Here is a 23,026-nt window from a genome sequence, read left to right as displayed (position 1 = left end):
CATCAAACCATTTGTCATTGTTGTTCATTGTCTTCGGTTTTCTGTTATAAATCTTTAAATTTGATAGGGAAGCTGAGGTGTCAAATATACTGTTAAGATTTTCTACTGCCAAGTTTACACCTTCACTATTACAGTGGAACCTTTTGTCCAGGAAGTTGTCTAAAAGGGATTGAATTTGTTGTTGCCTAATAGTCTTTTGGTAGGTTTCCACACTACATTCCTTCCATCTATAGCATTTCTTAATATTACTCAGTTCCTTTGGCTTTGATGCCTCATGATTGAGTATTACTCTGTTCAAGTAGACTGTGAATTTGCTGTGATCTGATAGGGGTGTCAGTGGGCTGACTGTGAACGCTCTGAGAGACTCTGGGTTGAGGTCAGTGATAAAGTAGTCTACAGTACTACAGCCAAGAGATGAGCTATAGGTGTACCTACCATAGGAGTCCCCTCGAAGCCTACCATTGACTATGTACATACCCAGCGTGCGACAGAGCTGCAGGAGTTGTGACCCATTTTGTTGGTTATGTTGTCATAGTTGTGCCTTTGGGGGAGGGTGTTTGTCCCCCTGTGTGCTGAGGGTGTCCGATTTTTGTCCAGTTCTGGCATTTAGGTCGACACAGACTAGTACATGTCCCTGTGCCTGGAAATGATTGATTTCCCCCTCCAGGATGGAGAAGCTGTCTTCATTAAAGTATGGGGATTCTAGTGGGGGGATATAGGTAGCACACAGGAAGACATTTTTATCTGTTAAGATCATTTCCTTTTGAATTTCTAGCCAAATGTAAAATGTTCCTGTTTTGATTAATTTAATAGAGTGAGTTAGGTCTGGTCTATACCTAATTAGTATACCCCCGAGTCCCTTCCATGTTTCACACCTGGTAGTTTTGTGGATGGGACTACCAGCTCTCTGTAATCTAGAGGGCAACCGGTGGGCCCGTCTCCTCTATACCATGTTTCTTATAGGATGACAATGTCTGTATTTCCGATTTCTTTGATGAAGTCCAGGTTCCTGCTCTTTAGGCCAAAGGCAGATCAAATCAAATGTATTTGTCACATACACATGGTTAGCAGGTGTTAATGCAAGTGTAGCCAAATGCTTGTGCTTCTAGTTCCGACCATGCAGTAATATCTAACAAGTAATCTACCAATTCCACAACAACTACCTTGTACACACTAGTGTAAAGGTTTTTTTTTAAGTTTTTTTTTTCTCCCAAGATGGCGTAGCAGTTCAGACGTCCTCTACCCTCCTCTTGTCGTGTCCCGTGTATATATATATTTACATATTTTTTCTTCACTTATCTTTTTATATATATATATATTTTTTTAATTCTAAAAACTCAACCTCAAAGCACTCTCCTGCAACCCGCCTCACCAATTTAAAAAAAGAAAGTATTATTTACCACATCTGAATTCCACAACAGAAGCTAGCAAGAGGTTAGCCATTTTCACTGGCTAACGTTGAAGTTCAGCTAGCCACGGTTAGCTGTCCTCAGCTATCCATTAGCTCGAAAAGCTATCGCCAGTTTTTGTACAGCGCGACTCAGACCAGAGCATACCGGACCTATTCTCTCTCCTTTCCCCGATTTCTACCGCAGGCTCTGGACATTTACACATGGATCTTGCAGCTAACTAGCTGCTACCTGAGTGACTATTGGCAACGTCGGTCACGGAATTAACACACATTATTACGGAGCTAGCCAGCTAGCCAGCTGAAGAGTTCCGTCAGCCACTCCTGGGCTATTCCTGAGCTAGCCAGCTGAAGTGTCTCCTGGGCTACAACTCACCTATCCTGACCCGTTTTACTGCCGATGCGGAGCCCCATCGGGTCTTCACGACTGGACCACCGACGTTATCAGCCCGAGGGAGTTATCCAACTGGCCCCTCCGTCGCGACGTAACCTGATCGCCCATCTGCGGCCCGCTAATCGTTAGCTGTCTTTTCGGCTGCGATCTGAATAGGTCTATCGGACACTTTTCTTGGGCCACTATAACTAACTATTTTGCCAACTTGGACTGGTCCCCCCTTCCACACGGAACCCCACTAACCCACAGACGGAAACGCACGAGGTGGCTAAAAACAGACCTCCCTCCCATCTTCCACCAGCTTGCTACCTATGGCCCGGCTAGCTGTCTGAATCTCACTGGACCCTTTGATCACTCGGCTAAGCATGCCTCTCCTTAATGTCAATATGCCTTCTCCATTGCTGTTCAGGTTAGTGTTTATTGGCTTATTTCACTGTAGAGCCTCTAGCCCTGCTCATTATACCTTATCCAACCTCTCAGTTCCTCCACCCACACATGCTATGACATCTTCTGGTTTCAATTATGTTTCTAGAGACAATATCTCTCTCATAATCACTAAATGCCTAGGTTTACCTCCTCTGTACTCACATCCCACCATACCTTTGTCTGTACATTATACCTTGAAGCTATTTTATCGCCCCCAGAAACCTGCTCCTTTTTCTCTCTATTCTGGACGTCACAGACGACCAATTCTTATAGCTTTTAGCCCTGCAGTGCCTGGCTCCACTCCTACTCCCCAGGCGCTCTCTTTTGATGACTTCTGTAACCGTAATAACCTTGGTTTCATGCATGTTAACATTAGAAGCCTCCTCCCTAAGTTTGTTTTATTCACTGCTTTAGCACACTCTGCCAACCCGGATGTCCTAGCTGTGTCTGAATCTTGGCTTAGGAAGTCCACCAAAAACTCTGAAATCTTCATCCCTAACTACAACGTTTTCAGACAAGATAGAACGACCAAAGGGGGCGGTGTTGCAATCTACTGCAGAGATAGCCTGCAGAGTTCTGTCCTGCTATCCAGGTCTGTACCCAAACAATTTGAACTTCTACTTTTAAAAATCCACCTCTCCAAAAACAAGTCTCTCACCGTTGCCGCCTGCTATAGACCCCCCTCGGCCCCTAGTTGTGCTCTGGACACCATATGTGAACTGATTGCCCCCCATCTATCTTCAGAGCTCGTGCTACTAGGTGACCTAAACTGGGACATGCTTAACACCCCAGCCATCCTACAATCCAAGCTTGATGCCCTCAATCTCACACAAATTATTAATGAACCCACCAGGTACAACCCCAAAGCCGCAAACACTGGCACCCTCATAGATATCATCCTAACCAACGTGCCCTCTAAATACACCTCTGCTGTTTTCAACCAAGATCTCAGCGATCACTGCCTCATTGCCTGCACCCGTAATGGGTCAGCGGTCAAACGACCTCCACTCATCACTGTCAAACGCTCCCTGAAACATTTCAACGAGCAAGCCTTTCTAATCGACCTGGCCCTGGTATCCTGGAAGGATATTGACCTCATCCCGTCAGTAGAGGATGCCTGGTTATTTTTTATTTTTTTAAATGCCTTCCTCTCCATCTTAAATAAGCATGCCCCTTGCAAGAAATTTAGAACCAGGAACAGATATAGCCCTTGGTTCTCCCCAGACCTGACTGCCCTTAACCAACACAAAAATATCCTGTGGCGTTCTGCATTAGCATCGAACTGCCCCCGCGATATGCAACTTTTTAGGGAAGTTAGAAACCAATACACACAGGCAGTTAGAAACGCCAAGGCTAGCTTTTTCAAACAGAAATTCGCTTCGTGCAACTCCAACTCTAAAACGTTCTGTGACATTGTAAAGTCCATGGAGAATAAGAACACCTCCTCCCAACTGCCCACTGCACTGAGGATAGGAAACTCTGTCACCACCGATAAGCCCACTATAATTGAGAATTTCAACAAGCATTTTTCTACAGCTGGCCATGCTTTCCACCTAACTACCCCTACTGCATTCAACAGCACTGCACCCCCCACAGCTACTCGCCCAAGCCTCCCCCATTTCTCCTTCTCCCAAATCCATTCAGCTGATGTTCTGAAAGAGCTGCAAAATCTGGACCCCTACAAATCAGCTGGGCTTGACAATCTGGACCCTTTCTTTCTAAAATTATCTGCCGAAATTATTGCAACCCCTATTACTAGCCTGTTCAACCTCTCTTTCGTGTCGTCTGAGATTCCCATAGATTGGAAAGCAGCTGCTGTCATCCCCCTCTTCAAAGGAGGTGACACTCTTGACCCAAATTGCTACAGACCTATATCCATCCTACCCTGCCTTTCTAAGATCTTCGAAAGCCAAGTTAACAAACAGATTACCGACCATTTCGAATCCCACCGCACCCTCTCCGCTATGCAATCTGGTTTCAGAGCTGGTCATGGGTGCACCTCAGCCACGCTCAAGGTCCTAAACGACATCGTAACCGCCATCGATAAGAAACAATACTGTGCTGCCGTATTCATTGACCTGGCCAAAGCTTTTGACTCTGTTAATCACCACATCCTCATCGGCAGACTCAGTAGCCTTGGTTTCTCAAACGATTGCGTCGCCTGGTTCACCAACTACTTCTCTAACAGAGTTCAGTGTGTCAAATCGGAGGGCCTACTGTCTGGACCTCTGGCAGTCTCTATGGGGGTACCACAGGGTTCAATTCTTGGGCCAACTCTTTTCTCTGTATACATAAATGATGTCGCTCTTGCTGCTGGTGAATCTCTGATCCACCTCTACGCAGACGACACCATTCTGTACACTTCTGGCCCTTCTTTGGACACTGTGTTAAGACACTAACAGCTTACAGACGGTAGGCAATTAAGGTCACAGTTATGAAAACTTAGGACACTAAAGAGGCTTTTATACTGACTCTGAAAAGCACCAAAAGAAAGATGCCCAGGTTCCCTGCTCATCTGCATGCTGCAAGGAGGCATGAGGACTGCAGATGTGGCCAGGGCAATAAATTGCAATGTCCGTACTGTGAGATGCCTAAGACAGCGCTACAGGGAGACAGGACGGACAGCTGATCGTTCTCGCAGTGGCAGACCACGTGTAACAACACCTGCACAGGATCGGTACATCCGAACATCACACCTGCGGGACAGGTACAAGATGGCAACAACAACTGCCTGAGTTACACCAGGAACACACAATCCCTCCATCAGTGCTCAGACTGTCCGCAATAGGGTGAGAGAGGCTGGACTGAGGGCTTGTAGACCTTTTGTAAGGCAGGTCCTCACCAGACATCACCGGCAACAACGTCGGCTATGGGCACAAACCCACCGCCGCTGGACCAGACAGGACTGGCAAAAAGTGCTCTTCACTGACGAGTCGCGGTTTTGTCTCACCAGGAGTGATGGCCAGATTTGTGTTTATCGTTGAAGGAATGAGCGTTACACCGAGGCCTGTACTCTGAAGCGGGATCGATTTGGAGGTGGAGGGTCCGTCATGGTCTGGGGCGGTGTGTCACAGCATCATCGGACTGAGCTTGTCATTGCAGGCAATCTCAACGCTGTGCGTTACAGGGAAGACCTCCTCCTCCCTCATGTGGTACCCGTCCTGCAGGCTCATCCTGACATGACCCTCCAGCATGACAATGCCACCAGCCATACTGCTCTTCTGTGTGTGATTTCCTGCAAGACAGGAATGTCAGTGTTCTGCCATGGCCAGCAAAGAGGGCTAGGGCCATTCCCCCCAGAAATGTCCGGGATCTTGCAGGTGCCTTGGTGGAAGAGTGGGGTAACATCTCACAGCAAGAACTGGCAAATTTAGTGCAGTCCATGAGTAGGAGATGCACTGCAGTACTTAATGCAGCTGGTGGCCACACCAGATACTGACTGTTACTTTTGATTTTGACCCCCCGCCTTTGTTCAGGGACACATTCATCAATTTCTGTTAGTCACATGTCTGTGGAACTTGTTCAGTTTATGTCTGTTGTTGAATCTTATGTTTATACAAATATTTACACGTCTTTAGTTTGCTGAAAATAAACGCAATTGACAGTGAGAGGACGTTCTTTTTTTGAGTTTAGTAGGTTAACACTATCACCTCTTCTAAGCATGCTCAATCAATGCAACAGGACACACCCTACCAACATGAGACACCTGTCAGCCTGTCATCAAACAGTTTTGGTTCCCTAAAACGTTCAAAGCCATTTTAATAACCTCGAATAAAAGCTGACATTTTGTACATTTGCCTCATATTCATCATCTGATCTCATATCTAAACTAATGGAGTACAGAGCCAAAACACTGTGATTGCTTCACTGTGAGCACAGTATTGCTTATTTAACTTGAGCAGGGAAACATTTAGTAGAAATACCAAACTGTAGTTGGAATACCTTAAGATGCATATATTTTCCTGGCGAAATAAGCTTTTTATTCTCTTTGTATTCTTTTTAATCTTGCTGTGTTGTGTGGACTATGAGTAAGACCTACATTTTCAACATGGAATTCATCCTGTCTTTTGTAAAGCAGCACATGTGGGATATTTTTAGGTTTTGGAGTTGCACAGTGTGGAATGTTTTGTAATTCAAGCTCTGCATGTTTGCATTTTGTCCACTAGGTTGTGCTGTGGGGTTATATGTAATTGTCTGTGGTAGTAATGAAACACGAGTCACCATGATGATTCTCGGAGAGCCTTTAACAATTCTCCTAGTTCACAGTGAGTGTATGTTTCCTGATTTAATTAGGAAACCACATCAGTTTGTTATTCCCTATGTTTCTATGTACTGGATGCTCATATTTGATCTAACATCCAGCCTGAACCATCACAGTGTATAGATTCCTCTATGAAATTGGTAACTACGGTATGCTTTGTGGGTGCTTTTGAAATTAAACGGCACGTGGGTGCAATAGCATTGGCAAAGAACAGAATATTCCCCTCATCCTCAGGATGTGTTTGCACTCTCCAGGTGGCTAACAGCACCACATACCATCACACCACATGACTTTACATTATTAATGTGTGTGATATGTGTTGTGTATGCAAGAGATTGAATGTTGAGTGGGATTATGCTCTATGCTACCTTGAACTTCCCTACACTCAGAAAAAAAAGGGTTATTTGCTAAGGTATAGGGTTCTACCAAGAACTGTTTTAATCTGAAGAAACCTTTTGAGACCAAAGTTCTTTGTTGTTTTTTTTAAGGCAAGAAGGGTTGTACATAGAACCCATCTGAATTTGAATATTCCTTTTTGTCATTTCCTTTCTTTTAAATAGTGCCTGAGCATTAGTGTTTACCTCAGTGTTTAAACTTTAACAGGAGTTTGAGTAATCTGATACATTTAAAAAGATAGAATGTTTTAAACTCACACCTATCCCCACATTGGAATATTTGTACGTATCTATCTGGCATTCCCTTCATTAATAATTGTACATTTACCGTACTGACATTCGATATCTTTGCTAATATTTATTCATTTCAAATTAGTATTTTCTGTGATATCATTGAACAGAGAGTACAATAGAAAGGAGTCTGAGGCTGCCTTTAAACAGGCAGACCACAAATGAAATCTGAACTCATCATGAGGGGCTGCGGTGGCTCTGTTTACCCACACATGCAGTCAGAACCGGCCCTAGCCTTTTGGGGGTCCTAAGCAAAATTGTGTTGCGTTCATAAACGGTTTTAGGAAGAACCCTCCTCCACAGAAGTTCTAGGTTCAACCTTCTGCAAAGGGTTCTTCAGAGAACCTAAAATAGTTCCCTTATGGAGTCACTCAGAGGAACTTGATTCATGTTAACCTGTGGTAATTCCACATGGACAAACGTGTTTAGTGACTTACTGGGTCTTGATGAAAACAGAGGGCACAGGTATTATATTTTGTCGTCTGTATCTTTGCAGTATGCCAAGTCCTTTGCCGAACTCACAACATGCAACTTCAAATTGACGGTGGGTCATTTTCACACCAAAATCTGGATGAGCCAGCAGGGGTTCATACCTATTTCTCCCAATTTTTGGGAGAGCAATATGATGCACCAGAATTTGAAAGGAAATCTGAAGCTGTAAGAAAATGCTGCATTTGCAAATGCTGTCATTTCAAATGCTGACTACAAACAGGGAGCTTCCTCAGTGGCACTCCAGGGTGTACACAGAGAGTCTGAGGGGAGGTTTAATCCAGATGCAGTTTTTCCCCTTAACCGTCAGCCATACCTCTGAGGGCTTCCTCTGCACAGGGTGAGAGAGCCACCATAGAAATGTGTTCAAGTCATTTTGATGCCTTTCCTGTCCGTCAGCATATTCAACAGAATCTGCAATGTAGGATAAGCTTTCATACTTAATTTAGGGAAAACTGATTAAGGTTGTGTGGTGGGTCTTACATAAAGAGATAAGAAGCAGATGTATTTATTTAAATAGGCAAGTCAATTAATAACATTCTTATTTACAATGACTACCAAACCCTAACGATGCTGAGACAATTGTGCGCCGCCCTATGGGACTCCCAATCACAGCCAGTTGTGATACAGCCTGGAATCGAACCAGGGTCTGTAGTGACACCTCTAGCACTGAGAAGCAGTGTCTTAGCTGCGCCACACGGGAGCCCCAGATGGATCAGCATCATGTATATGAACTAGACCTTTTGCATCCTCGCAAATATTGGCTTTATATCTGCCAAGATGCTTTACAACCATTACAACACTATCCCTATGATGAATTCCCTCCTTTTCTCAGTGGTTGCCTTTGATGAGGAAAACACTACTCCTGGTTTCATATTTGATTTAGATCTGACCACAAGGGGGCAGGCAGTCAGTCACTGACAAGTCTTGTTTTTCCCTGCTGTTCTGGCTGGCCTAATGACGCCAGGAAACTCCTGTTCCATTATCTTTTGTATTTTTCCTGATAAAAAGCTGATCATATCACTTGTGTTAAGAGCCAACTATTGCACTGCACTGATATGGACAAAAATGAAGAAATCCAAGACATTCCTCTTTTGCATTTTATTCACTTACTGAATTGCTATAGTATTGCATAGAGTATAAAAACAAAATGTTAGACATTTCTACTAAATATAGATCACCAACAAACACTCATATTGCACTTGGGACAAAAGTGATAATTCTGAAGCACTCTGGTTTTCAGTAGAATGTTTTTGAAAATAACTTGACTCCAGAAGGGTCACCCACACAAGTGGTAAAAACCCAAAAGATGTAAGAGATGGACTCCACCTCGTCCATTGTGTAATGCTCCAACTCTAGTAAGACCATTCCAAAAGTGAAGTGTTTGTCGACCTCTCAGTATTAAAAAGAGTCCTTTCTAACAAATAGATCTTTGTGACATTGTTCTTTATCAAGAGAACAACATCAGTATTAGTTCACATTGGTTTGTCAACACCCTACAGAGTGCAACTCCTTGCAAACTGCAGAGAAGACATGAAAAAAGTCAATGGAACACTTAGGCTACTTAAAGATGTGCTATAACAGCTCTTTATTTACTCCTTTCCACACTTCATTTTAAGCATTCGGACCGTTAGCTTAGGAGTCTGCCGAGTGAAAGTGGGATTGCAGTCCTTTCACGTTTGGTACAAATCTCCAAAACATCTTCTAAGAACCAGAGGGCTAGTGAGTTACATAACTGGCCAGAATATTAGACAGGCCATCACGTTAGCCTATTCCATTGCTCAATCCAGGGATATTGATTGGTTATACAAACGTAGATGTACCACTTGTACTGCCAATTTCATATTTTGGTTAAACTTCGCAAAGTGTCTGCAGGCTGAAAACAGTGTGAAAAGCTGCCAGTTTTAAAACTGCCTGATCCATAGTATTCTTCATCTAGACTTTGTTAGAATCCCATCGTAGACACGAAAGGTAGGCCCAGTTACATCTAAAATATCAATCTCTTCATGATCCGCAACAAATATTTACAGACAGGTTTTCACAATACTACCTCTTCGATGAAAATAAAATGGGTCCTGAACTCTGCTACAAAACCCCCAGACCAGTTACTTAAATAAATGCAATATATTATCTCAATGCGGTCATCAAAATAAACAATCACACAGGAAAATGTATAAATACAAATATGTACAAGAAAAAGCTTACAAAGCTTAGAAATTCTCAACTCATTCGATGCACAGCTCTCAGCAGTGAGTAGGGAGGGCCCACTGAAGAATGCAGATGGTGTGATAAATAAGCCTCCTTGGTTTTATTGTACCATGTGTTATGATGTTCAGGGTGGGGTCTGTGTGCAGTCGTGCTGGGGTTTTGGAAGGACGGGAGGGGTCTCTGTGTCAACGGCAGAGCATCAACACCAGGGACTTGTTTACTTTGAGAGCTTCACCACAGAGTGCCGGGAGCCTGTGTCCCAATCTCTTATCTAAAAATCAGCCTATTTCAGAATATGTGGATCAATGCAGACAAGAATTCCGTTTTAGTCACATGATCCATGATAAATTGTGGATACACGGTGTTGAACTAACGGACAACAGAAGTTGTCAAATTGTGCAAACCCTTGGTTATAAACAGTGAAAAGAGCCAAGGAAGGGAACACATACCACAGTGAGAAAAGGAACTGCATCTAGCTGCTTACATTTGTTATTCACTTTCATACAGGCTGACAAAGCCCCTCCCTCAGCATTCTTATTGGCTGACAGAAAAAGGGGGCCCCTTTTGGGGGACAGAGCTTGGCATACACAGAGACACACACATACCAGCTGTTGTGAAACTGTGTAGCCTTTTCCACAAGCAAGGGTCTCCACATGATGAGCTACTGCCCCTCCCCCCTCTCTCCAGTCTCAGGGGAAAACAGCCTGCAAGCAATACAGGACAGTCCCTCAGCACAGGTATGACCCTTAGACAGAAGGAGCTAAGAGTTAGTGGGGATGTCCCATCAGCGCCTTAAGAGTTATGGCATCCTGTAACTTTTGGAATGGCTCTAGCTGGCAACCCTTTTGTTACGCAACTCCTTTCACTACCTACACATGTAGGATCGTAATTTGCGCCAGTTTGCGACAGAAGCAAAATAATCCTGCATCAACAAGAAATGTGAATTATAATTACTGGACATTTTTGTAGGGGTTGATACTTAAGGGAAAATCAAGTCTGAAATTCCAAAGTGGAAATTAAACATCAGAAGCCTTTTTAAACCCCAAATACAATACAAATTTCCTGCATTGCAAGAAAGTTATCCTGAAACAGAGAGAGATCAAATTAAGATCCTACATCTGTATCCATGACTTGCATTTTCTTGGGAGTAGAGTCCAACCCCGCAGTCTGTTGTAAGAGAAAAGGCGATTCCGAGAGAACAAAATGTTGGATGAGGATTCTACCGGATGGCTGACGGTTTCACTCAACATTAGGACACCGTAGTCTCGACCATAGCACGAGGCACCGACATCCAAGGTCTACTTTTTTGCAGTGTCAGTCCAGTCTTAGGCGAGGGGAGTGTGAAGGGTTAAATGCAGATGTGCCCACACCTGGCAGAATGGCTTCTTTTCAGGACTGAGTACCACATCAAAAATAAATTACTTAGAGAAATAACTCACAGGTTGTCGCCTTTTCATAGGCTAGTGTCCATGTGCGGGGCCACAGTGGGCAGTTCCACCATCACCTGTCTTCATCCTCCGTTATAGGCACTATGTTCTTTAGAGGGATACGACGGCATCTGCATTTTTCTTTCTTACAACCGTTAGTGGGGGGGGGGGGGGAATACAGAGTACTCAAATTGTACAGTTCTTCAATGAGACAAACCACTAAATGCTGAAATGCATGCATTTTCTATTCTAGAGTCTGTAACAAAAACACACTGATCATTCCAAGTAATCAACTCAATATCCTCAAGATTCTCAAAACAAATATTCATCAAAATCTAGTGCTGATTATTTTGTTGTCCGCTACCATCTGATTAAAATGACCAAAATGGATGGACAAGGCATCAGTGTAACATGGAATTATCGGCTATGTTTTGAGTTTCATATCGGCAGGAAGGCATTCTTTCTGGTGTTAAATCTGCATTATTGACAATCACCAGTTTTCTATGTTAAAGGAACAAGACCAATCGAAATACAAAATTAGTGAAGCGGCGAGTTCATGAATCTCTTTGAATAGTGAGACAGAGCTCTTAGTTTTAGAGAGAGGTAGTGAGTATTGAATAAGTCCTATCTCATTAATTCTTGATAAATTATTGTAATGCTCCAGAAATACTTAATGGAATCCACCCCCAATGTCCTTTTCATCACCTTGTTCCACAGGTTGTCATTCCTCCCCCCCACGAAGAATGCACTGGTGAATAACCATCCAGTATAAATGTCTCAATGGTAATACTTGTGTTTCTTGCTTTAAGTCCCTGCATATTCATTTCATCTTGCTATAGGAAAGAAGATGGCCTCAGCGGGCCACCAAAAATGTGCATTATCATACAGTAGAAGTGTATCAGGCAGGTATCCATCAGTTTTTTTGTATAAATATAACAAGTTCTTTGTATGAAAATAGAGACATAAAAAAATCAAGTCATTCTTCCCACCCCCAGCTCATAAAATGTGGTGCCAATCAGTCAAGAGCGCACCAGGATCTCCATGATGTGGTCGAGGTCGTTGAGACACATTTGCAGAGTGCTGCTGGAGGTGGTGCAGGTGGAGAATGCTTTGAGGTTATAGTCATTCCCCAAGGAGGCTCCGCTGCTCCCTCTAGGAGGGGGGCAGGGCAGAACAGAGAAGTCTGACGGGTCGTACATGGATGTGTCAATGTCCTCAAAAATGTCGTCCAGCTGCAGGTCCGACAGGTAGCTGGTGGAGTTGGTGATTTCAAAGGATCCAAACAGCAGATCCGGCGACTTGCCGCCGTCCTCCGACCCCGGTCCCTTGGGGAGCTCTGTGCAGGTTGACTGTGCGTCGTCGTCGTCACACGGCAGTGAGGATGAGAGCGCGGCCACTGGGGTGGAGGTACAGTCCGAGGGCACGGGCGGCAGATCCGGGGAGTGGCGCGGTGTGGCGGGGGCTGGAGGGGGGGACTCCGGATGCGGGTCTCCCTCCTGCCTCATCTCCAGTTGAATCTGGCGCAGAGTGTTAGCCAGCAGCACCGAGCGGTGCAGGCTGGGTTCAGCTCGGCGCTGGCAACTCTGGAGTTTATCCAGGCACAGGTCCAGCACCAGCTGCCTCTGCTGGGGGTAGGGCAGGTCCAGCATCTGACCCTCACAGTCACTAAGCTTACGTTTCACCCCACGGCCCACCATGTACCTGTAGAGGGAAAAGGAAGAAAAGGATGTTAGAGAAGAGGAAGCTCCCTTTTTCCTGCTTCAGGAACAATTAGACTAAGTCAATTAAAACTAAGCAGAACAGACCCAGCTGCTAATGCAATGATGCCTATGGGAGAGCCACCTCTTAAGCAGACTGGAATTGTGACAATTCTTTCTCCAATGGTCTTTGGCTTGAGTGGGACATCTTTATTTAGCCACCATCTTTGGTTAGACAGTCCAGTCCACTGAGGTAAAACAATAACTAACGAAATTAGAGTTAATGAAAATGTACACTTAATCCAGTATGAACTAAAATAAAACGTTTTTTTTTTTTTTTATCACAATTTCTACAGTACAACAGCATGTCAAATGTAAAACTAACAATGACTCAATAATCCATGCAGTCTAGGAATGCTATAAAGTCCAAAAGTTAAGGGCAGAGTTAAAGTTGTCTGTCAGAACTATTACAATGTCAAAGAACTTTTAATCCATCTGTCTGCATATTTCAAGAAATAGCATGAGGGTGCAGTGAGATACCCGATGGGTTTGACAATACTTCTCATATCAACTTTGGAGAAAAAAAACACTTAAAACTGGAAAATCAAACCAATCCTCAATTTGACAACAGAAAGGTCAAATGCTTTATCTAAAATGTTGAAATTGTGTGGGGTGAAGGAGAGAAACAAAATGGTGCAATTTGAGGTCATGTGGCAGAGAGTGATGCAGGAGCTGGGATTGTGAGCATGTGGGTCTGAACAGATGTGATGTCATTGATGTTTGTAGTGTTTGAATATTATTTTTTTTCATACAAAAATAACTAAAGACTGCGACCATTGATTTCAATGTGATCTACTCACGTTAGCATATGCCGATTCATGGACCGTCTATATCTGAAAGTAATCAGACCCCTTGACTTCCACTTTGTTACGTTACATCCTTATTCTAAAATTAAATAGTGTTTTCCCCCCCTCAATCTACACACAATACCCCATAATGACAAAGTAAAAACAGGTTTTTAGAAATGTTTGCAAATGTATAAAAAAAAAAAAAATCTATATCACATTTCTGTAAGTATTCAGACCCTTTACTCAGTACTTCGCTGAAGAACCTTTGGCAGCGATTACAGCCTTGATTCTTCTTGGGTATAATGCTACAAGCTTGGCACACCTGTATTAGAGGAATTTCTCCCATTCTGCCCTGCAGATCCACTCAAGCTCTGTCAAAGTGGGATGGGGAGCTTTGCTGCACAGCTATTTTCAGGTCGATAACAGATGTTCGATCGGGTTCAAGTCCCGGCTGGCTGGGCCACTCAAGGACATTCAGAGACTCCTGTGTTGTCTTGGCTGTGTGCTTAGGGTCGTTGTCCTGTTGGAGGATAAACCTTCACCCCAGTCTGAGGTCCCGAGAACTCTGGAGCAGGTTTTCAAAAGGAATCTCTGTACTTTGCTCTGTTCATCTTTCCCCTCAATCCTGACTAGTCTCCCAGTCCCTGCCACTGAAGAAAATACCTACAGCATAATGCTGCCACCACCATGCTTCACCGTTGGGATGGTGACAGTTTTCCTCCAGAGGTGACACTTGGCATACAGGCCAAAGAGATCAATCTTGGTTTCATCAGACCAGAGAATCTTGTTTCTCATGGTCTGATAGTCCTTTAGGTGCCTTTTGGCAAACTCCAAGCGGGCTGTCATGTGCCTTTTACTGAGGCGTGGGGCTTCAGTCTGGCCACTCTACCATACAGGCCTGATTGGTGGAGAGCTGCAGAGATGGTTGTTCTTCTGGAAGGTTCTCCCATCTCCACAGAGGAACTCTGTCAGAGTGACCATTGGGGTCTTGGTCACCTCCTGATTACTCCATTTGGCTGGGTGGCCAGCTCCAGGAAGAGTCTTGGTGGTTCCAAACTTCTTCAAATTTTTAAGAATGATGGAGGCCACTGTTCTTGGTACCCTTCCCCTGTGCCTCGACACATTTCTGTCTCGGAGCGCTACGGACAATTTCTTCGACCTTAATGGCTTGGTTTTTGCTCTGACATGGACAGTCAACTGTGGGACCTTATTTAGACAGGCGTGAGCCTTTCCAAATCATGTCCAATCAATTGAATTTACCACACAGGTGGACTCCAAGGATGATCAATGGAAACAGGATGCAACAGAACTCAATTGAGTCTCATAGTAAAGGGTCTGAATACTTACCTTATTTACGTATCTGTTTTAAACATTTGCGAACATTTCTAAAAACCTGTTTTCACTTTGTCATCATGTGTAGATAATTAAATACATTTTAGAATAAGGCTGTAATGAAACCAAATGTGGAAAAATGGGTCTGAATACTTTACGAATGCACTGTATATTTCTAAAACCCTGTCCATTCCACAGGGAAGACGGAAAAACCCTGTTGGCTGTAGTGGTTGCTGCAGCATGAACGAGAGCTGTGGCGCTAGCTAGCGCTGCACGTAGGTCACATGGCCCGCTCGTCTCAGTGGGAACGAGGCAGTGTTGGGAGTACGGTGCTAGACTTGCTAGTCACCATGACGATCCATATCCATCTATCCTGCCTGAGTGTCAGCCCAAGAGCATGTCTGAGGACGGAGCACTGGCTGACAGAGCGGTCCACATCACATCGCCTTTCACTCTCTATTTGCACAATGAGCAGAATCACCACACACAGGTTGGGTAAATGGCAGAAGTAAAACGCTGGAACAACCATTTGATTTGCCGTATCTCCTACTGTCTGTGTACACTGTATAATAATTACAGCTATTACAGGAGCTACCTCTGCAGTGATTCCTTGATCACAGCATGCAGCCAATATGATGAGCTCTCCGCTCTCCCTCTGTTCCTGGAGCACCGCCTCTCTTCCAATCAGTGTGTGGTGTTGGCGCTGAGGGGGCGTCGACAGGAAGCCGGGCTGTAGCAGCCTACTCCGTGCTGTAGGCAGTTCTGCATTCACAACTGATCCATCACTTGGATGTCTGGTTGCATGCAGCCTCCGCAGGTCTCAGTGCACACTGGTCTCCTCTACAGCAGAGGCAGCAGCAATGGGAATGACTGACTGAGGGTAGTGTGGCAAGGAATGCCATTGCACAACATAAGTATGATCTTTTTAATAAAGTCAATAGTGAACTTAAAAGATGAGTAACAAATGAAGAACAGCTGGTATTCAAATACGTTTTATGTACTGCCGTCTTCTAATCTAAACGTATCCTTTTCCACCTTCAGGGTGCTGTACTGTGCAGTGTTGCTTCAACGTTTGTGTGTGGAGGCAGTGGTCCAATTACACGTCTGAGGCCAGTGGTTACATAACTGCATACGCCACCACAAAGAGCAGTGCTCCTTACAAACCTGCCCTATATGCTAGGTGTTCACAAAACAGTCATAGGCTGAGGAATAGATTATAGCTCTGTGCTTTTGAGGTATCTGAAAGACATAGGTAACACTGTAAACATGGGTGGTGAAACTGAAGTCTGCAGCCTGTGTCTGGCAGCAAAAAAGTATATAAACGGAATGAGTCCAACAAATCGTATCAATGATGTCTCTGCCCAATTAATTCAATCCTGTGATTTTTGCAGTGAAAACAAGACGGAGAAAGGCAGCATCCCAGTGGGGATTACACCCAAGCTCCTGGGTGATAAATGTGATGTTAACTGGACTGCTAACTTGTTCCAACACATGAAATCAAATTTGAAAAACAAACTTATTCCATTAAAATTCCCTAGCACTACACGGTTGTAACGTGGATTTTCATTTGCAGATAAAAACCTGTGACTTGGACTCTGAACAGAGCAATAGCTAGCTGTGCATCATATGTAAGCAGTTGAGGCAGTGAGCTATTCTTTATACAGGGCCTCTGTATAAAGCCAGTTTCACCACAGCCTACTTACCATGGCAACAGTACCGGATGAGAGGCCCAGAGCTAGAGACCGAGACTAGACCGGATTGTGCACAAATGATGCATAGGCCTAGATTCAGAGAGAGGACTGTTGGAGCAGAGATATTGGCAGTGCAGCATCAGGGAATTTTAAGTAAACCCTTCACAGTTCAGCGTTGTGAAAATATAACGGGACATAAGGATATCCTCTAAACCATGTGTAAACTCATACCACGGAGGAACGACTGTCTGCAGGTTTACTCCTCCCTTGTACTTTATTGATGAATCAGTAAGGAACTCCCATCTCCTGGTTGTCTAAGTCCTAATTGAAAGGAAAAACTAAAAACCCTCAGACACTGGAATGAGTTTGACACCCCTACTCTGAGGTCTTCATTTTAATCCGTTGCAGACTTTGGCCAAATGACTAAATGCTTCTTTCAGATTATTATTTTTTGCTCCTGTGCTGACTGTGTTCTGGACATTAACCTAACGTAGCAGGCGTAAAAACCTGAAACTACACTGAACAAAAATAAACACACAACATGGAACAATTTCAATGATTTTACTGAGTTACAGTTCATATAAGGAAATTGGTTAATTGAAATAAATTCATTAGGTCCTAATCTATGGATTTCACATGACTGGGAATACAGATATTAATCTGTTGGTCACAGATACAGTACCTTAAAAAAGGAAGGGGCATGGATCAGAAAACCAGTCAGTATCTGACGTGACCACCATTTGCCTCATGCAGCGCGACATTTCCTTCGCATAGAGTTGATCAGGCAGTTGATTGTGGCCTGTGGAATGTTGTTCCACTCTTCAATTGCTGTAAGAAGTTTCTGGATATTGGCGGGAACTGGTACACTTGTCGTACACTTTGATCCAGAGCACCCCAAACATGCTCAATGGGTGACATGTCTGTAAGTATGCAGGTCATGGAAGAACTGACATTTTCAGCTTCCAGGAATTGTGTACAAAATCTTGCGACGGGCCCGTGCATTATCACGCTGAAATATGAGGGGATGGCGGCGGATTAATGGCACAACAATGGGCTTCAAGGTCTTGTCACGGTATCTCTGTGCACTGAAATTGACATTGATAAAACACAAATTGTTCGCCATCCGTAGCTTATGCATGCCCATACCATAACCCCACCATGGGTTCAATGTTGATATCAGCAAACCGCTCGACCACACGTTGTCTGTGGTTGTGAAACCGGTTGGACATACTGCCAAATTATCTAAAATATTGGAGGCGGCTTATGGTAGAGAAATGAAAATTTGATTCTCTGGCAACAATTACGATGGACATTCCTGCAGTCAGCATGTCAATTGCACGCTTGGCAAAGCAGAAATGCTCACTAACAGGGAAGTTAACAAATATGTGCACAATGAGAGAAATAAGCTTTTTGAGCACATGAAACATTTCTGGGATATTTTATTTCAGCTCATGAAACATAGGACCAACACTTTACATGTTGCGTTTATACTTTTGTTCAGTGTAGATCCCCTAAATACTGGTATTGACAAGAAAATAAAAATGTCTGGGGAGGTTCTCTTCTGCACGGTTCAACTAATCCAGTAAATGTGGAGGAGGAGTTAAGATGGAGTTTCGCCTTGTTTAACGTCCAAAAGAGGAAGTCGCATCACAGGCTCTTTCCATTTCCCCTGAAAACCGGATGTTCCGGTTGTTGGGGACTCGGCAGAAACTAGGACCTTGAAGACCAGCGTTTCCCCAAACTCTGTCCTGGGGACCCCAGGGGGTGCATGTTTTGGTTGTTGCCCTAGCAGCACACAGCTGATTCAAGTTATCAAAGCTTGATGATTAGTTGAGTCAGCTGTGAAGTGCCAGTGCAAAAACCAAAACGAGCACCCCCTGGGGTCCCCAGGACGAGAATTGGAAACCCTGTTGTAGACCCTGGCTGTTGAAGAAAAGATTCAAAAGATTCAGTGTGGACAGGTAAACTAGCAACTAAATCTAGTAAATCATATCCAATTTTATTGGTCTCGTAGACAGTGTATTTTTCAGTTATCGCGGGTGCAGAGAAATGCTTAAGTTCCTAGCTCCAGTAATACCTAACACGTAAATCCCAAAAAGAAAAACATATTAACAAACAGAAATATTAGAACAAGCCATGTCAGAGTCCGGAATATAAATATGTATATAATGGTGTGTATAGACATTATGGACAGTATATGAATAGAAAACGTGTATATAGCAATAGTTATATCAGATGAGCCATGACTAGAATACAGTATATACATATATGAAGTGAGTAAAACACAGTATGTAAACATTAAAGTGACCAGTGTTCAATGACTATGTACATAAATAGGGAGGCAGTCTAAGGTATAGGTTGAGTACCGGGTGGTAGTCAGCTAGTAACAGTGACTAAAGATTTGATAATAGTTTTTGCCAGGGAGTTGATACACTACTGACAGTTCCACTCTCCTTAAATACTTTGTTTTTCATTTAGGTAAATTTGTGAAATGCAGGGGAGACGAGTAGGGGCTGTAGAGGCCGGAATGCTACCCAGGCAGGGGAATCATGTGCCAAGGGCACGACTGTCCCAAGCTTTATGGTACTTTCAAACAAGAAAAAATGATGGAGTAGGAAAACCCAGCCAAGTGAGCCAACTCAATAGTTTTCAATAAGATAATAAATTGGAGGACATAAGATTGAGTTAAAATGTAGAATATCCATCAGAAAATGTGGAATGGTTGTAACTTGACACAACAACGGACCAGTCAGCCAATTGTAAACGGAGAACAGTGTCTCTTGCCTCTTTTCTGCCCACTCTATGGACATCCCTGCGTCGGTGGCACATGAGTGAAGTCACGATTCTACACACTCACTCCCCCTCTCTCTCAGCCCTGGAGGCAACAGATATATGGCCAGGAGAGAGCAAGGAGGGGTAGGCTGTGGGCAAAAGTGGGAGGAGAAAGAAAAACGAGGAAGTGCAGTGGGGATAATGGCCGGGGAGTGGAAGGGAAGAGGAGGCGGAGACAACCATTGATAAGCAGAGTAGGATCAGAGTAATGAACAGCTAAACGGACAGACAGCTCTGGCGGAAGTCTTTATATGGACAGATTTGTCACTGGGTGGCGGAACCACCCTGACAAATGAGTCATGTTCATTAGGTAACAGATTAGTCACTCTTCCAGACACGGAGAAGTCCTCACCTACTGATTTCATTGGGGTTGAGCATGTAGATCCAGTCGAGGGGAACTAACACTGCAACATCCTACCTACATTCTGAAGTGTCCGAGGAAATCACACACACATTTGTGGCATTACCACTCTCCTCCTAGTAAATAACCTGGAGAAGATGTAACAAATATTATTGTCAAAAGTCGTTGATAATTGCTTGGTTTTATACATCATTAAGGACACTCATGGCACATGAAGATGCTCACAGATTCTGAGTGTCGAAATAGAGCAAAAACAATATCCATTAATTGTTGAGTCTCATTTCAGAAAGGCCACTTCACTAGTACAGCATGAGACCTCTTATTACTGACATGCACAAGTCATGTCTGAACAACTGTAGAGGCTTTTCTGCATAATGTTGCATCTTCGCTAAATAAGATATATTCTGTCCGGCTCCTGTCACACCTCTTGCTTCAAGTCAGAGACAACAGTGTAGGGCAGAAACCTAAATTACATTTCGCCAAATCAAATTTTATGGCAAAGAAAAAAACATACTGGCTACGATTATCTGCAAGTGTCAGACATAACTACATGATGCACCAGCAGGCAGAAATGCAAAACCATTATGTTGAAGTGGCTCGTGCTACCTAGATAACTCCACATTTCAGATGTGTCGGCCAACGTTGCTTGCTGGCGCTCCCCCAGTTCACTAGCTAGCCAAGTTCATCCCACATTACACAGCAGCAGCGCACACTAACTCCGTGAACTAACGTTAACGTTAGTTGTGAAAACGCAACAATCGCCTTGTCTCCGTTTCATAATGGCAAATACATTAACAACCGATTAACATAACTAGGGAGTCGCTCAATGTATAGTAACAGAGGCTAGCAATTCTGCTGCCAGTTATCGATTCAAACAATGTTCGTTTTGGTTCCCGATACAACTCGAGCTAACGTTAGTTACCTATGGTCGGCGAAATGTGGTTAGTTAGCTAGCTACTGTTAGTTCATTTAACTAGTTTAGTTATTCGACTAATGTTTCAGGTATAGATAGGATATATACTTGGCATTGGCATGTCTAAATCATATTTTTAAAAGTTGTGTTTTTCTTATTGTGGAGGAAAATGAGAGTAAGTACACAGTAGCAGGCGAACTTGGCTAAAGACAAGTGGCTAGCTAGCTATGCTAACGTTAGCTAGGTTAGTTATGAAGTTTGTGGCAGAGTTAAACTGAGTTTTTTATTTTTTAATTACGAACATCAACAAACAGTGTACTAAACCAATTCAATTATATTGATTGGATAAAGTATATTACCTTGAAGAAGGGAGGGCATTTACATGTTGTTCAGGTCCTTTCACGGCACATTCCACATCCAAACGACACATTGAGGCAGTTCGAATTCTGCTTTTTCTTCTCACCGACGTCTCGTAGGATACAATATCCCGTTGGCCCATATCATGTTGTGTTGTACTAACTATCTAGTTAAATTTCTCGCCACAGCAAAGTAGGAAAACTGTGACCGACTGCTAACAACTAAAATACATCTAGCTAGCAAGAAATATACTGTTAGCTATGCTAACAGGCCGTATTATAAAATCCTCTGACTTTGAAAGTCGAAATATGCTTGCCAAAAGTATGGCCATTCCTGGACAAAGTCCTCTATTGCAGACATCGAACTAGCTATTAGCTAACTGAAGAACTACCGTTCAAAACTTTGGCTACAACATTGTGGAACCTACCCGAAAGAGGCTCAGCTGATTGACGGTCGTCAGGTGGGAGAACCTTGATTGGTCGAATGAAATTTCAGGCCCGCCTAGTAACTACGTCTGATTGGCAGAGTACACTTCCCCCCCACCCCTGCCCCTACCTTCTCGTTCTAATTAGCCGCCTTGCTCTCACATATTGGAAACGTGACCGAACGAAGGTACTGTACTAGCTAGAGAAGGCGATTCAAATGGCATTTACGTTTTTGGCACAAAACAATAGCGATGAGCAAGATTGAGGAAAAATGTGTAATGTATTTGCCAATCTAAGGTTTTGAATCATTTTCACTTTTCCAGAATACAGTATCCTGCAGACTTGCCAGGTGCAATCCACAAGAAATACATGCTCACATAACCAGTAGTGGCCAGGGAAAAGGTACGGGGATGGGTAATGGAGTACATCGTGTAAAGCGTTGTTCAGCATCAAAAACCGGACCTACGGTGCCCTTCCAATAATATTGTCACCCTTGGTAAATATGAGCAAAACGGGCTGTGAAAAACATTTCTTTGTTGTTTATCCTCTTGGTCTTTCATTCAAAATATTCACAAAAATCTCATCTTTAATTGAAGTAAAATGATTGGAAAAAATACATGTGAAATAAATATTTTTCTCTCCACGAAACGTGTGCCACAATTATTGGCACCCCCATAAATTATTATGAGTAAAATCTAACTGAAGTATATTCCCATTCATATTTTATGTTTTTAAGTTCACCTGAGTGATTAGCGATAAACAATGATTTCCTATTTCACTGGGGTATAAATATGAGGTGACACACAGGCCAAGTTCCCAAAGTAATCCATCACTATGGGAAAGACCCGAGAATACAGTAATGATGTTTCACAAAAGGTTGCTGAGCTGCACAAATCAGGAAATGGCTATAAGAAAATAGCTCAACGGTTGAAAATGCACATTTCCACTATCAGGACAATAATTAAGAAGTTTAAAGCAACTGGAGATGTTAACAATCAGCCTGGAAGAGGACGTGTGTCTATATTGACCCCACGCCCAGTGAGGAGGATGGTTCGAGTGGCCAAAACATCTCCAAGGATCACAACTGGAGAATTGCAGACGTTAGTTGGGTCTTGGGGTCAGAATGTCTCCAAAACTACGATCAGATGCCACCTACATAACCACAAGTTGTTTGGGAGGGTTGCCATAAAAAAAAGCCTTTGCTGTCATCAAACAACAAACTCAAGCTCCTACAGTTTGCCAAACGTTACTGGAATTTTTAATGGAACCGG

At 43.4% G+C, this 23,026-nt stretch overlaps 1 protein-coding gene across 2 annotated transcripts; it reads right to left on the bottom strand.

Moving 5' to 3' along the window:
- Nucleotides 1-8,750: 8,750 nt before the first annotated feature.
- On the bottom strand, nucleotides 8,751-21,789 carry si:dkey-177p2.6 (cell division cycle-associated protein 4). Of its 2 annotated transcripts, none has more exons than XM_014145037.3 (2): nucleotides 21,333-21,783; nucleotides 8,751-13,000 (listed from the first exon to the last, which is right to left on the bottom strand). In XM_014145037.3, exons 1-2 carry the CDS (start codon nucleotides 21,470-21,472, stop codon nucleotides 12,319-12,321), a joined length of 822 nt encoding a protein of 273 aa, XP_014000512.1. In that variant the 5' UTR covers nucleotides 21,473-21,783; the 3' UTR covers nucleotides 8,751-12,318. The 2 variants fall into 2 exon arrangements, 1 of the variants encoding a protein (XP_014000512.1); XR_006759192.2 differs by lacking the exon at nucleotides 8,751-13,000 and adding an exon at nucleotides 18,290-18,790 and having other exon boundaries at nucleotides 21,333-21,789.
- Nucleotides 21,790-23,026: the final 1,237 nt, after the last annotated feature.

The sequence above is a fragment of the Salmo salar genome, chromosome 15 (assembly GCF_965601325.2).
Source record: "Salmo salar chromosome 15, fSalSal1, whole genome shotgun sequence".
Lineage (NCBI taxonomy): Eukaryota > Metazoa > Chordata > Actinopteri > Salmoniformes > Salmonidae > Salmo > Salmo salar.
The sequence above is the reverse complement of the archived record's forward strand: the minus strand, read 5'-3'. Positions and strand labels throughout refer to the sequence as shown.